General features: G+C 38.7%; 1 protein-coding gene across 1 annotated transcript; it reads right to left on the reverse strand.

Annotated features, from left to right (window-relative positions):
* Positions 1–325: 325 nt before the first annotated feature.
* LOC307146014 (fibronectin type III domain-containing protein 7-like) lies at positions 326–13884 on the reverse strand. Its single transcript, XM_079849734.1, has 13 exons — positions 13843–13884; positions 13020–13283; positions 12471–12731; positions 11115–11372; positions 10530–10781; positions 7064–7318; positions 5059–5316; positions 4707–4964; positions 4033–4287; positions 2211–2471; positions 1410–1439; positions 1227–1268; positions 326–1109 (listed from the first exon to the last, which is right to left on the reverse strand). Exons 2-12 carry the CDS (start codon positions 13273–13275, stop codon positions 1249–1251), a joined length of 2364 nt encoding a protein of 787 aa, XP_079705860.1. The 5' UTR covers positions 13276–13283; positions 13843–13884; the 3' UTR covers positions 326–1109; positions 1227–1248.
* Positions 13885–15435: the final 1551 nt, after the last annotated feature.

Below are 15435 nucleotides of genomic sequence, written 5' to 3' on the forward strand. Positions count from 1 at the left end.
TTCCTGAAGAAAAAACAACAACAACAAAAAAAAGCATATGCTGGTTTACTGGTTTCCCAAACTTGTGTATTGGCTGTTTTTTGAGGACATTTGGCAACTTTTCAGTCGTGAAACATTGATTGCTGCCATAGATAATGTTTCCCTGCCTAACTCTGTAACTATCTTTCTTTTGGTCTGTCTGTCATAATATTAACACCTAAGTTGCCGTTCCAGAAATTCCACCACACCCCCCACTGTGGCAACATCTGTCTTCTATAACAGTTGTGGCTATATGTGGTTATTTGGTAATGGGGAAACAAACACAGATACGCATTATTAATGCAGGGAATTAATTTTATTGTCAAAATATAGATGTTTATTCACATCCCAACAAATAATGTATTTAACAAACATCCAAGGGAAGTTCAATTAAAAGGTTTAGATTTCCCTCAGAGGCACCGCATACTGTAGAGGAGATCCAATTCATTTAGCTCTCAGATTGATCCTTCTTTTTTAAAATCTGGGAAATTACTGTTAGCTTCCTTTTATGTCAATTATTCCTGGAAACTGATGCATAGTAAACTGTAACCACTGGACTTTACAAAGTGAGATGTTTGGATGTTGAAAAAGAACTGCTTCACCAAAATAACTTTCAATTTACTATCAACTGATGTTTTGAGGGGAGAATTGTAGAAATTCCAATAGCAGAAAATAATTTGACACAACAGATCATGAATTGTCTTTAGTGAAAATCCCTGAGATAACATTAGGGATCCCTGAAAATTAGGTTAATAACATAATGATAATACACATTCATTGCTTGTTGAATTGAATGGATTGTGTGTCAATTGCATATTGTAAGAACATCTTGCAACTTAAAATTCTCCCATTAATCAGTGTCACTTCTTAATTTAATGATTGACATAAATTACAAATCTTTAAAGCAATTTAAATACATAAACATCAGTGACTGGACATGTTGAATCCTTACTAATTGCATTATTCAAGTAATAACATTCAGATTTGTTAATTGCCTGACTTCATTGGCTACACAGTAAATTATTTTGTTGTATTCGATACAGGTTTGAGGGCAGTTTTTGAAGAATCCAGTCGTCCAATATTACCAGAAGCTGTACAAGAGAAAAATAACTAAGTCAAATTCATTGTGGATTTATGAGAATTGGAAAAGGACTGGTAGTCCAATGTGTGTAATAAAGATACGTGCGTCTGTACTGGCCGTAACTTACTGTCTGAACACCCATCCCATCATTATCTTCCTCGATAGAGAACTGAGAGTAAAGAAAGGCTTCAGTTATTGAATGTCAAATATTTAATTTCCGAATAGACCATTTGATACTTCATATGGACGTGTTTGCCTTATTTTTGGTATGATTTGAGCAATTTATTTAGTTTCATATGCTCATTCTTACCCATTCCGACGTTGCTGCCCACACACGAGACTGAAAGACAAAAGTCATGCATTTTTATATTCATTTCAGTTATGTAATGTTCAATCACAGTGCAATATTGCCATGCAACACTTAAAAGTGTCTGAATGTCCTTGCATTAGAGAACAATAGCAAAGGAAGTGACATTTATTTCAAAGAAAGATTCACACTTCTTGATTCACGTTCATACACTGTGGTTCCTCTGCTAGAACGTGAGTGAACTTTAAGGGAAAACTGACTTCATACATCCAATAAAAATCACCTTTTCGTTTGATGCAGATGACAACTGGTTTGATATTTTGGTAACAATTTATTTTACAGCATCCTTGTCACACGTTACATGTCGTTACTATAGTTATAATAGTAAACTATGCATAATTAAATGCAACTAAGCCTAAACCAAACCCTATAGTAAGTACATGTTGTTAATTAATATTACTCAGTATTAAATGTATAATTACACTGTAACACCTTAAAATAATAAGAGGGTTACACTTTATTTTAAAGTGTCATTGTTACAGTGTAATTGCATTACAATCCTGAGTAATATTAAGCAACTACATTACTATAGGGTTAATGTAGGATTAGGGTTCGTTGCATGTAATTATGCATAATTTACTGTTATTACTATGGTAGGTACATGTAACATATGTAACAAGGACACTGTAAAATAAAGTGTTACCAAAACGTGTTACTGATATTTCATCTAATGCAATGAAAATATTTTTTTTTTAAGTGTGTCTGAATCATTTTTGGGGCCCCTGTCCTCAAGAACCTCATTACCTGAATACATCCTGCGGTTGCAGAACGGGACCTTGGCTCCGTCTCGATTCAGTGGGGCGACGACCACTGTGTACACCTGCCCACACACGATCTCTGACACATCGCATGTGCTGCTGCCGGGCTGTGGGCTGCACACGTGAGTGCTGTCGCTTCCCGTGACCTCTGCCGTGTAGTTGGTGAGGGCGCTGCTTGACCTCCAGCGCACACGCAGCGTGTTATTGGTTCCTCTGAAGAGACGGATGCCCGAGGGACAGCACTCACCTTGAGAGAGACGAGAACGTTAGATTTAACATGGGATATCTCATTGCTATTACACACGTTAGCCGGCATGAATTACTACAACAATTACTAAATAGCTTGGCTATTGGCTAACATTATTTCCCCCACCTTCATGGCCTAGATGATGTCAGCTGAAAGGGAAATTTGTTTCTTAGACAAAATATTGTAGATACATTTTTATTTAGAATAAGTGTTATAGTAAGTGTTGTAGTATATAGTATTTATAGTAAGTAAGTGTTAGAAGTGTTATAGTAATTAAATATAGTAAATTCAAACTTCCTAGACGGTCTTTCAGACTATGACTAACTATTATTGACTGAGAAACTAATTTGGTAACACTTTATTTCGATAGTCCACTTTAGACATTCTACCAAGTCACTTTGCAACTACATGTCAACTAACTGTCATTAGAGTATTAGTAGACTGTCTGCTTAATATCTGAAAACACTTTAATTTGTTGGTCCCCCAACAGACATTCTACTGACTATAACTTGTCAACTACAAGTCAACTTATTCTACTAACCCGAACCCTAACACCTAACCATAACCTAACAGTCTACTGAAAGTTTACTACAGTCTACTAATACTTTAATGAGAGTTAGTTGACATGTAGTTGCAAAGTTACTTATAGTTAGTAGAATGTCTAAAGTGGAACATCAAAATAAAGTGGAAACACAAATTTTGACACCCACATTTCTGAATTGGAAGGTCGTTCAACTTTAAACATGGCAGAAGAGAGTGAATCATTTCTGTAGTTTTAAGTATTTGTTTTTCTATTTTTTTCTATATTTTCTATAGTTAGAAAGTTGTTATATTTTCTCTTGCAGTTACAGTAATGTGCATTCATGTACAATATATTTGATGCATATTGTATATGTAATATACATATATGCATATTGTATTGGGCTGTATATGTACTTTACACAGACAAAAAAGCATTTATTTGACAGAATTCCTGAATCGTCAGTAAGCTGACTGTCTAGATAGCGAGGTGAATGTTTATATGGCAGCCAACAAATGGGCTGCAACATTTTATTTACATTCAGTTGGATATTGACTAAATATCTACTATATATTTTGGCTTTAATAAGATTTTCCCAAGAAATAGACGAGAATGAACTTGCCGTCCTCCTTGATTCCATATTCTTTATGACAGCAACGCACTTGAATGTATCAAATTCGTAATTGCGACTTCAGAAGTGGGAAGTAGGACATTTCCGATAGCACATGAAGGCAGCTTAATAATCCAGTTCTATGTTTTATATGGTTGCTGTCTGATGAAAAACCCAAATGTCCACTTTGTGCAATTTAGAATTTTTACCATAGATGTAACAGTTAACGTACAATGATAGAATTTATAGTGCATGTATATAGTGCATGTTTATAGTAAATGTGACTAATTATGTTATTTTCATTTAATTTTGTAAAATTTTTAATAAGATATTGTTTGTTTTCTCTAGAAATATGCCTTTTTTGGAAACACTTTTAAATGGACTGTGACAATATGCATTTGTGTTTTGTGTTTAAGTTATTGAGAACACACTGGCAGAAAACCCATGATAGGTGCACTCCGCCTTGTGCCCGGTGCGACTGATCGCTTCCAGGGAGACGGTGTAGTTAGTGCCGCAGGTGATGCATCCCATCACGCATCCTGTTTCCATGGTGTGACACTGCGCATTGCCTCGTGGTGAAGACAGGGAGGCGATGAAGGTCTGGGCGCCGATAGCGCCCGACCAGGTCACGTTGGTCATGGCCTGGGTCACCTGGCTCACAGTGAGATTGTCTGGGCAACAAGGTGCTGAAAAAAAAAAAAAAAAAAATATATATATATAAATACAATTATTTTTGTAGACTTTCCAACTAAAAAGACGTGTGTTCCAGAACCCAAAAACAGCACTCTAGCTGAAATGGGGAAATACTCAAAGCACACAAGCGACTTTCCTCGTATTTGATTTCAATCGTTTTCTGTTAGCATGTTGCTAAGCTAATGCCACCATAAGATTAAAATATACAGCACATACTGTACAAATATTGGTTTAAATAAGAGTTTAAGAGTTTTATTCATTCTTTTTGAAGAAAATGTATTTATATACTCTTAAAACTTATTTTCTTAAATTATCTTGTATTTTGTATTTTAGCTGCCTGTGTAGGTTTTGGAACTTTTCTTTTTTGACACAATTGGTATGTTGGCTCTCTGAATGGCCATGGAAAGCTAACCTGTTTCCAGGGGAATGGTGTAGCTGGGCATGCTCTTTCCAGCAGAGGAGGACGCGCTGGCACTGACTTCATAGACGGAGCCGCAGGGCAGGTTGGGCACCTGACAGGAAGTGCCATTTGAGTGACAGACATGCATGTCGCCCACTGTGCCAATCACAGTGACAGTGTAGTTGGCAGCTGTGTTAGCAGAAGTCCAGTTAACCAGCACACTAGACAAGTTACTCTGGCTCACACCGATGATCTCAGGCATGCATGGAGCTTTTTGGAGAAAAAAAAGAGAAAGTGTGTGTATATTATACATATCTTTGGCACATATTCATGATCTAAATTCAAACTGAGTGTGTGAGTATACCTGTTTCGTGCGTTTGTGAGCTGCAGGTGAGGTTACAGCCGCTTACGTCGTTGCATGGTATGACGACTACGCTGTACCTGCTGTTGCAAGTGAGGTCAGAGAGGGCGCACCTGGGCGCCGTGTCGTTACACAGAACTGTTTCTGTGGCATCCACAGCACGAGTCTCATACAGATCCGCACCACGCACAGGAGACCACTGTATCATCAGCGTCTCCCAAGACACTGCAGAAACCATTGTGAGCTCTGGACAGCAAGGCACTGTGGACAGTAAGTGAAGATAAATCAGGTTAAAATGAATAAATGAATGCAGTCGTCGCAGTTTAATGGAGAAAACCATGCAGTTGCAGGGTTACGGGCAAAATGTGGCGCATATTTATATATTAAGTTTCTGTAATTATGTCAAAATTATGGCACCGTGGGACAGGACAAAACAGCATTTAAAGGGGGGGGGGGGTGTACAGACATTTCATGTGTTTAAAGACTCTTGGGTTTTCTTCCGTGTGTTGATGTAATTGCAATTTAAAGGGTAAGTCTGGGTAGGATATATCAAAGTGTTTGTCCCTTTGTTTAAACAGACTAAATACTTTAGTTTACCTCACAGCTTTGACCATGGGTGCCCCTCTATAATCAAATTTATGCTTCCTCGTTTGCTCGCTCCTCCGTCCTCCAGCCCGTGGCCCAGAAAACAATTGAACACAGCCATCTTGAAGGGCATCTCAATTCTCTAATTGCACCACGAGGAGGCGAGGAAGCTTCCTGAGGAGTCATGAGCGAGGATACTGTGGTGGATTTTTAATAGATAAAATAGTAAACTGTATATTAAACTAACCATGTTTCTAACATCTAACCTTACTTCTCTTTTTAGGCCTAACATGATAACACTTTGAAACACAATGTACTAAAACATTCTGTCCTGTGTTTTTGAATGTTGTATGTTGAGTTGCCATACCCCTTTTACTTTGGTTGAGTGAGTGTAAAAATAACAAATATGGGAATTGAAACTAGACAGATGACTAAATTTGAACCTTGTGATTAACAATGAAGTAATCATTAAAACAAAGTTTGCTTTACCTAGTAACAGAAGGGTTTGCATATGAAGAACCAATCAAATTCATATCATTTTGCCATACCTCCCTATTCTATAAAAACTGTTGTATTCGTGTTAGCTGGTGGGATTCTCAATGGAATTTGTCTGAGATCCTCCGGCCTTGCTTCTTCTTGGGGGAGATTCTCTGATAACTGCTTGAGAGATCCTCCGGCCGTGATTAAAGCATTTAAAGGACATTTGCTGAAGTATGTCTGTTAATTTCTGCTGCGCAGCAGGTGAGTTAGTTTAGAGAAACAGATTACATATTGAACGTCGATTGGAGACGTTAGGGATCGTCGATTGGAGACGCCCCCGGTAGACTATTTATTAAACGTCAATTGGAGACGTCCCCGGTAGACTATTTATTAAACGTCGATTGGAGACGTTAGGGAGAACGTCGATTGGAGACGTCCCCGGTAGACTATATATTAAACTTCGATTGGAGACGTTAGGGAGAACGTCGATTGGAGACGTCCCCGGTAGACTATATATTAAACGTCGATTGGAGACGTTAGGGAGAACGTCGATTGGAGACGTCCCCGGTAGACTATATATGAAACGTTGATTGGAGACTTTAGGGAGAACGTCGATTGGAGACGTCCCCGGTAGACTTAGAGTAGGAGCTAGATAGGGAAAAATCTACAACAATATATAGGTGTATCCTTCCCTCACATCTAAGGGGGTGGAGCAAAGACACAAGGAAAGGAAATGAGGATGCACAAATAAGAAAGCACCCCATGATTTGCTACTCGATATTGCTAGTATGGGGAAGATCATTCTAGAGAGCATTTGATTGGACAAATTAGGCTGAAAGTACAACATGTCATCAATCTTTTTGGCTTGTTTTCTCAGAAGAAAGGTATGTTCATTTTATATTTGTTAAAGTGCTTTCTGCATATAATAACATGAAGCTCTCACAGGTGGTGTGGTTGACGAGAGGTCCAGGGGGACTGGGTCCAGCCTGGTTGTGTGCAAACACACTCATGATGTAGGAGTATCCGCAGCTGCAGTGAAACTGACAGCGAGGCTCAGTCGAGTTGCACGTCCCCTCAATGCCATCATCACTCTTTATAAAGGTAGTGTAGTACTCTGCATGAGGGACCGAGCTCCACTTCACAGAGCAGTTTCCAGCCACCACCTCCTCCACCCAGATGGGCTGTGGGGGACAAGGGACTGACAAACAACAGGATAGACAATTAGAGGCATTGCAAAGGGCAAGATTTTCAGTGATAATGGCTTAAATTTCAATCAGCTGCTCACACAAAGTTAATGATTCTTCATACGACTTGGAATATAGCACTTCGGACATAATGACTAAATGTTATAGTTTAGGATTGACTAACCTCTTTGCATGTGAATTAAGAAACAGAGCCAATGGATATGGCTGAAAATTCAGTAGGTGTCTTTAATATGTAGCCTACTGTAAATGTAGTTGGTCATATGTTTACGTGCTAATGGTTGTCACATAATAACCCTGATATGTTTTTGAATGTGCTGTTTAGTTTAGTTTCAGTAAACAGTCTGGGTGGACTGATGAGGAAGCATTGTGTTGTCAACATTACAGTATATCTTAAAGGGTTAGTTCACCCAAAAATGAAAATTCTGTCACTAATTACTCACCCTCATGTTATTCCAACCCCGTAAGACTTTCGTTCATCTTCAGAACACAAATTAAGATATTTTTGATGAAATCTGAGAGCTGGCTCACTCCTTCATAGGCTGCTAGCAGTGATGCGCGGGTCAATGTATAAACAAACCGCACCCGACCGACGTTTTCAACTAACCCGCCCGCAACTCGGACCGCAAAAAACGAAAAAGAAAATATTGTACCCGACCCGCTTCCTGACCCGCATTTTTTTTAAAGTAGCTATAATGCTCATCGTAGCGTCTTAATATAACTTAATATTCTAATTTTGTCAAGAATTATAAAAAAATCGTCAATATAAGCTCATAATTTGTACTAAAATAGTCTAAATGTTTAGTTTTAAAAACAGTTTTAAAAAGCTGGCTATGTCTATTTTGATGTTTCTGCGCAAGTTCAGCAGACAGTGAGGTTCGGGTTTGTTCCGATCAGAGCTCGTGAGCGGAGAGCGCATTTCTGAATATTCCGCTCCGCTCACGGTCGCTCGCCCAACCCAGAATGGCCTGCTGGTTCGAAAATATGTGGAATAAGGGCTGCCTCCGACTAATTTTTTTTCTAGTCGACTAGTTGTTCATTTAAGCCATTCGTGGACAAATCGCCCCTTTATATTAAATTAATTACTTAAATAGGCTAGCCTACAGGAATAAGCGTAATGACCGCACGCATAAAGCTTGCCACAAAGAACCGGTTAAAGTAATGATTATGAATGTGTCTAAATTAGCAAGGAGACATTTAATTGTTTAGTAATAAACTGGTGTTTTCTGTGTCGCTGCAAAGATGAAGTTGACAATGCGGAGATTGCGGACTCGCCATGAACGCCAGAGAGAAATGCACATTTCATATGGATTAGCCTACATAATCAGAGAGTATAGCCTATTTATTTTGGTTTGAATATTTTCGTTTAAAAGTAGACATTTCAAGCTTTCTGTAATATATAGCCTATATTTATCAAATCTGTGAGGCACAAGCTGAGTTTCGGCGCCCTCCAGTTCACATGCAGTGATCGCGTACCGGCGCCTTATTTTGTCTGCTATATATTTGCTTCTTATTTAATAAATACGGGCAATTGATTGATAAAACATTGATCAAAATTAAGATACAATTTATACAAAACGAAAATCTTTTAAAAAGAGTTTTCTATAAAACAAAACTTAATGAAGTCGTCAAAATCATGTTTTACCAAAAACAGCGCCGTTGCTAGGAGGGCGTCAGCGCCTCTGCCTCTCAGCGCCTCTGCCTCACGAGTGGATGATAGCCCTGAAGACGCCTAGCTAGCAATGATATACCTTTACTGGTAGTATACCTTTAGTTAAGTTATCGCAGCGCGCTAAGAGACAATGTTATCGGAAAATGCAGCCCAGGTGCATAATGGAGATTCCAAAGCTCTCTTCTTTGGTCAGAACCATGGAGAGCGATCGAGGATTTACTTTTACAATGCAACACAATATTTAAAGAGCATCAAGCTATTAAAATCTATATTATGTATACGCACAGATAATATAACAGTAGCCTATATTAGTCAATATTTTTTTATTAGGTTAAGCAGTGATTGGATAACGTTTTTTTATTTTTATTTTATTTAACGTTTTTAATTTAAGGCCCACCCACAATTGGTCTGGCTTATCCAAAACTGGAATCCTGGCGCCGTGCCTGGTTGGTCGTGCCAGTTTTGTGGTTATCAAATGTGTAAATAGCATCGCAAGAAGTAGCCTACACATGACAAAGCCAGCACTTTGGTCATCATCTTTCATTATTTCGGCAAATGTCTCCCACACTTTGCTCTTTCTATTTGTGTATTTGCGGAGCTTCCACTCCCCAGTCTTCACCTATTTTCTCTTGCCGCCTCCATCTCTGCCTGCAGACTGAGCTCGTGCGTCATCTTCGCGCCAGTTATTCAGCCAATAAAGTGTAAATTAAATTTGAAACGTATTCATAGAAAATTGTGTCTAGAACTATATAAATGACAAAGGTTTAATTGGCATCTTTATTTCAAACGACCCGACCGACCGCGACCCGAATATCATTAAAAATATTTTTGGATGACTCGTAACCGCGGGTAACCGCGGGTGACCGCAGGCACCCGCTCATTTCGGATCAACCCGCGCATCACTGGCTGCTAGGTAATCGATATCTGCCAGAACGTAGGCTCACTATTGGCCAACATCACACACATGACCAGTGTCGGCCAATAGTGAGCCTACATTCTGACGTACAATCCAGAAGCGCTGCGCTGTTACACTATGTGAACTCACTCTGAGGCCCACACAGAAGAAAATTAATAATTGAATAAAGTCGTTATTTTTATTTTTTTTTCGCACAAAAAGTATTCTCATCACTTGATAAACTTAAGGTTGAGCCACTGTAGTCACTCAGACTATTTTAACGATGTCTTTACTAACTTGAAGAAGTGAGCCAGCTCTCAGATTTCATCAAAAATATCTTAATTTGTGTTCTGAAGATGAACGAAAGTCTTATGGGGTTGGAACAACATGAGGGTGAGTAATTACTGACAGAATTTTCATTTTGAGGTGAACTAACCCTTTTAAAAAAGGCATGTCCAATCCTACTTCTGGAGAGTTTAGCCATAATTAAACACACCTGAACCAGCTAATCATGATCTTAAGGATCACTGGAAACTTCAAGGCAGTTGTGAAAGAGTTAACCTCTGCAGAAAACCCTGACAATATTAAGTACATTATACTGAGCAAGTCCTGTTATCCAAGCATGAATTGTTTTACTCACATGAAATAACCTGAACTGGGTACGAGGGGACACTGTTTCCGGCCTTGTTGACAGCGATCACTGTGACAGAGTTGGTCTCTCCACAGCTCAAAGGAGTCAGGATGCAGGAGTTGCTAGATGACGAGCAGTTCTGGCCAGTCAAGCTCAAGGCGACATATTGCTCTGCACCCTGGGCTGGGTCCCACGACACCACAATACCTGCTTCAGGGGTGCTTGTCACCACCAGAGCAATAGACTGAGGAGTGGGAGCACCTGCGGAGACACACAGACAAAGTTTAATGTGCCTTAACTAAAGCAGATTTTTTTTTATCAATGAACATTTCCAATCCTGCACAGTGTAGATTCAACCCTATTAGACACACCTGGATCAGCTAATCAAGGCCTTTCATGCAGGTGTGATAGAACAGGTTGGAGCTAAACTCCGCAGGATGACCCATAAAGCCCTGTCTAATATGCTGTATTTGGTGCGCATTCATTGCTGGTTGCTCTGTTATTGATCCCTTTCTCTTCCTTAAGTGTGATTTAGAGGTATGCCATTTTTTCAATTAACTTAAGTAATCTTTCTTTCCATTCCTATCCTCTTACGTGTGATCTGGCAAATTGTGAAGTCATCTCCGGGAATGTTCTCGGGACTCCAGGCGTTTCCCTTAATACAATAAAGGGTTCCTGCCTCCAGGTCTTGAAAGAGAAACTGAATGTCTGTGGTGTTGAAGCGACTTTGGCTATATGAGCCGTCTTTGATGATGCTGAGGCTGTAGAGGACAGCATGATTGACTGGCTCCCACTTCACCAGGATGCTGCTGTTACTGGGAGAGCTGGTGTTGAAATGAGGAGCAGGGAGGACTGGGGTCCAACAGAATGAGGAAGAGAGAGAAACAATAATGGTAAGAGATCAGACAGACAGCTGCATTGTGACCAAAAGTTTTTTTTTTGTTTTTTTTGTCTGAAGATTGAATCCCAAGCTAAGTGATCTAATTCTGAGGTATAGGTTAATTTTGTTCAAGTGAAATGGTTTCCACTTGTTTCCTGTTTCATCATTTCCTTTCTTGTCCTGTCCTGCCCTCGTCCTGGCCTGTCATGTTCGTACCTCTCCCATTCCTTTCTGTTCCTTTCATTCCTTTCTGTTCCCTTCTGTAATTTTTCATTCCCTTATGTTCTCTGGCATATCCTGTCTGTGCCTCTCCCGTTACTTTCTGTTCCCGTTCTTCAGGTCCCCTCTGTTCTCATCCATTACCTTCGGCCCCTCTGTTCCCTTCCCTGTCCAGTCCTTTCCTTTCCTGTCCTGCCCTTCCCCATATTCTGACTGTCCCTCAACTGTTCCTATCTAATCCCTTCCTTTCCTCATTCTTTTTAATCAGATCTAGGCATGGGTTCTACTCTTACCACTTCCTGATGTGTCGTAGCTAAAACAGTTCTCACATTGCTTAAAATGTTTGAAGAAAAATATCCCATTGTGCTGTTATGGATCGTATGCATGACGTAATTCTGTGGATATTTGTAAGTGATATGCTTTCTGTTCTGGGAATTAAGGTCTCTTCCCTTATTATTTTCTTGTGACCATCTCAGGTGTAAAACGTGCTACCTGAACAATGAAACAAAACTGCTGAGGGCCCTAAGGTGAAGACACGGAACACATTTTCTGTGCCCAGTCCCTTGAGGAGGGCAGACCTTTTGTTATAGTTCAGATTTTTATACCTGGATAAGTATACATGCGTGAGAAACCTGTTTCATTGAAAATGTGAACATATGCATACTGCTAAAAATCAAGCCCTTGAGATCAGCTATGTAGCTTATCCTGATGTTTTTTTTTTTTTTTCAAAGAGAGGATAAGGTTTCTGCACTGGGTGAGGGTTAGAGAATAGCCAACTCTGTCCCTTCATGAATGGATCATTTCTTTGGCCTCTAGGTCAAAGAGGGTGGAGAGAGAGGAGAAAAATATACCTGTCTTTGCCTCCACGGAGATGGATGGCTGGCTTCTGCCTGCACTGTTGACAGACATGACACTGAGAGTGTAGTCTGTGTATGGCTGGAGGTTGGTGACAGTCCCCGGAGACGTGGGCACTGGGATCTCTGAGAAGAAAGATCCATCGTTTGTCTCAGCGCGCAGGATGTAGGAAGTTGCACCCGAGACCTGAGTGAATTCCACAGTGATACTCTGGCTTTGTTTAGAGGAGGCCATCTCAATGGTGGGCACATCGGGAGCTAAACATAAGAAGAGAAATTGCACAGTTCCATTCATTTAACAAATCATCGGTTTACTGCAATTAACAATGCTTTTGGTAGGAGCCAAACTGATTTAGAAATGTTAAGCTGCAACAAGGTCAGTTTATCAAACAAGATGCTAAGCCTGAAATAGGGTTTTATGACCGGGAATTTCCAGGCAAGGAAAGGTCATTGAAATTTCTTACAATTCTGAAATCGCTTTATGTTTTTCACACTCTCACACTGACTACTCTTGAGTAAGACATCGCCAGTTTTCAGTATACGCACCAGTAGATCCATCCACACTAGCGTCTGCAAGCATGTTCATGAGGCTGCCCAGGGCCTCGACACGAAAGGTGTATGCAGTGTTGGGATTCAGGGAATTAACGGAGCCCATAATAGTGTTCTGTCCAAAGCTGGCAAAGACCACAGGGACTGGAGAGTTCCTGAGGGAAGCTGTTACTCTGTAGGACAATGCACCTTCATACCTGCTCCAGCGCAGCACTGCACTCTTTGATGTCACCGTAAAAATACTCACGCTCATTGTGCTCCCTGAAAAAATAATACAAGAAACGTATCTTTCTGAGGTATTCATAAATGATGTTGATTTAATACAAATGACAACCAAGAACAATGTATTGAGGTTGAATTTAAACAGATACTGTAAATTGGATCCAGATGAGCAGTACCTGATGCCTGTAAATGAAACAATTCAAAATGACTTTTATTAGATTTAAACATTCGTTTATAAGTAAACAATTGTATGCATTGTCCTTATTATTAGATTTTGAATTCTAAGTGTTTTTCGTAACTGAATAATGTTTCAAATAGAAAGTTAAAATATGAATGAATGACATAATCATGGAAAACATGTTTATATATATATACATACATACATACATACACACACACACACACACACACACACACACACACACACACACACACACACACACATATATGCACATATACATATAATTTATTTTATTAAGTAGTACTATTTAACTTATTCCTACATCATTCTATAGTACATCTTACGGAACTGTTCGTACATGAATAAAGGGTAAAAATAAATAAATAAATAAACAAAATGTGACTAATAACACTGTACCTGTGAGAATACTCCAAGCAAAAACACCAGTCCCTTGATTGCTCCAAGACCTGCCATCTGTTTTCTCTGTTTGAAATCCTGGAAATCTCTTATTTTTAAAAATAGACTAAACTCTGCACTCTCTTCTGTTTCTTGTGTTTTGGCTGAATATACATGGAGCTTTTCTTGAAGGCATCTCAGATACTTTAACATAGCCCCGCCTCCTCAGAAGAGCTGGCCAATAAGAGCATGGGATGAAAATGAGCTAGCCAATCAGAAGTGGAGATGTGAAATGCATGCAAACAGGTGTAACAGAAGACTGGGGGAAGAAGCCTATGCAGTCTAATGCAAATAGTGCAGTTTATTCAAGTTTGTGCAGTTTAGTTGCCAATTATGTACAAATAATTCATTATAAAGTGTTATGCTGTCCCTGCAATCATTTCTAAAGAAAAAAGTAAATAAAAAAAGGAGACTAAATTTTCTTTTTGTAATTTTGAGATGGTAAATTTTGGGCATTTAGTTTATATATATAATTATAAAGGCTTCTGGACCCAGGAATCCTTTTTGTTACCTTTTACATTTTTTGAATGGTTGGTGTGTTCTTTAACGTATACCCTGTATAGTGTGAAGACATGCCGTGCTAACAGTTCAACATGTGTTTGGGTAATTCTTCATTTATGGTAACAAGTGCTGTCCCACTAATTTGCAACAGTTGAAATACACTTTATGAATCATACAGTGTTTGCATATGTGTGTTTTGTCATTTGTGCACTGTTAAAAAATAAAATAAATAAATACATACATATTTAATTGAGTTTGAGAGATTTCATGTGTAACAAAATCTGAATGTTCCCACAATACGTCAGGGTAATTGCAACAATAAATGTTTTACACACATAGGGTTATATTGTGAATATAGATTTTAACATTGAATTTAATTGTTTTTATTATATTGTAAGAAAAAGTTAACTCTCTGTGGTGTCAATGGATGTCACCCCTTAAATAAAAAGGGGAATTCTGTGAATTCTGTTCTGGACTACTTTTTTCTGTGTAAGGTTAGATAACTTGCAGATTTGACATTTTAATCTATATTTTCATAAACATAGTCTTCTTAATATTTCCAAAATGTCCCCTGATCTTGACTCTATCATGATTGCAGTCCCTTTAGGAAAATCTTGGTGGAAAAAGTGGTCACACAGTGCTTATAAATATAGGCTACTATAACATTTACTAACAATAAACAATCATTCTGATTTATTCATCTTAGTTAATGTTAATTTCATACTGTACATTTTAATTAATTGTTTTTTATTAAAAGTTGTAGGCTATTTGTTAACATTAATGCACTTACTATAGACTAACATGAACAAACAATGAACAATATTTTACTAACATTAATAAAGATTAGCAAATGCTCTAAATTGCTCATTGATAGTTCGTGTTAGCTAATGCATAATGTTAACAAATGAGACCTTAATGTAAAGTTTTGCCAGAATAACAAATTCTGCCACTTGTTTGCCACTCCAATTGACGAATGACCCGTTTAATGAACTAAATCTTTGTTCACTGGGCAGTAATGGTGGAAATGTTCAATAGCTTTTTTTTGTAAATCAG

Source organism: Squalius cephalus, assembly GCF_949319135.1.
Source record: "Squalius cephalus genome assembly, chromosome: 18".
NCBI lineage: Eukaryota > Metazoa > Chordata > Actinopteri > Cypriniformes > Leuciscidae > Squalius > Squalius cephalus.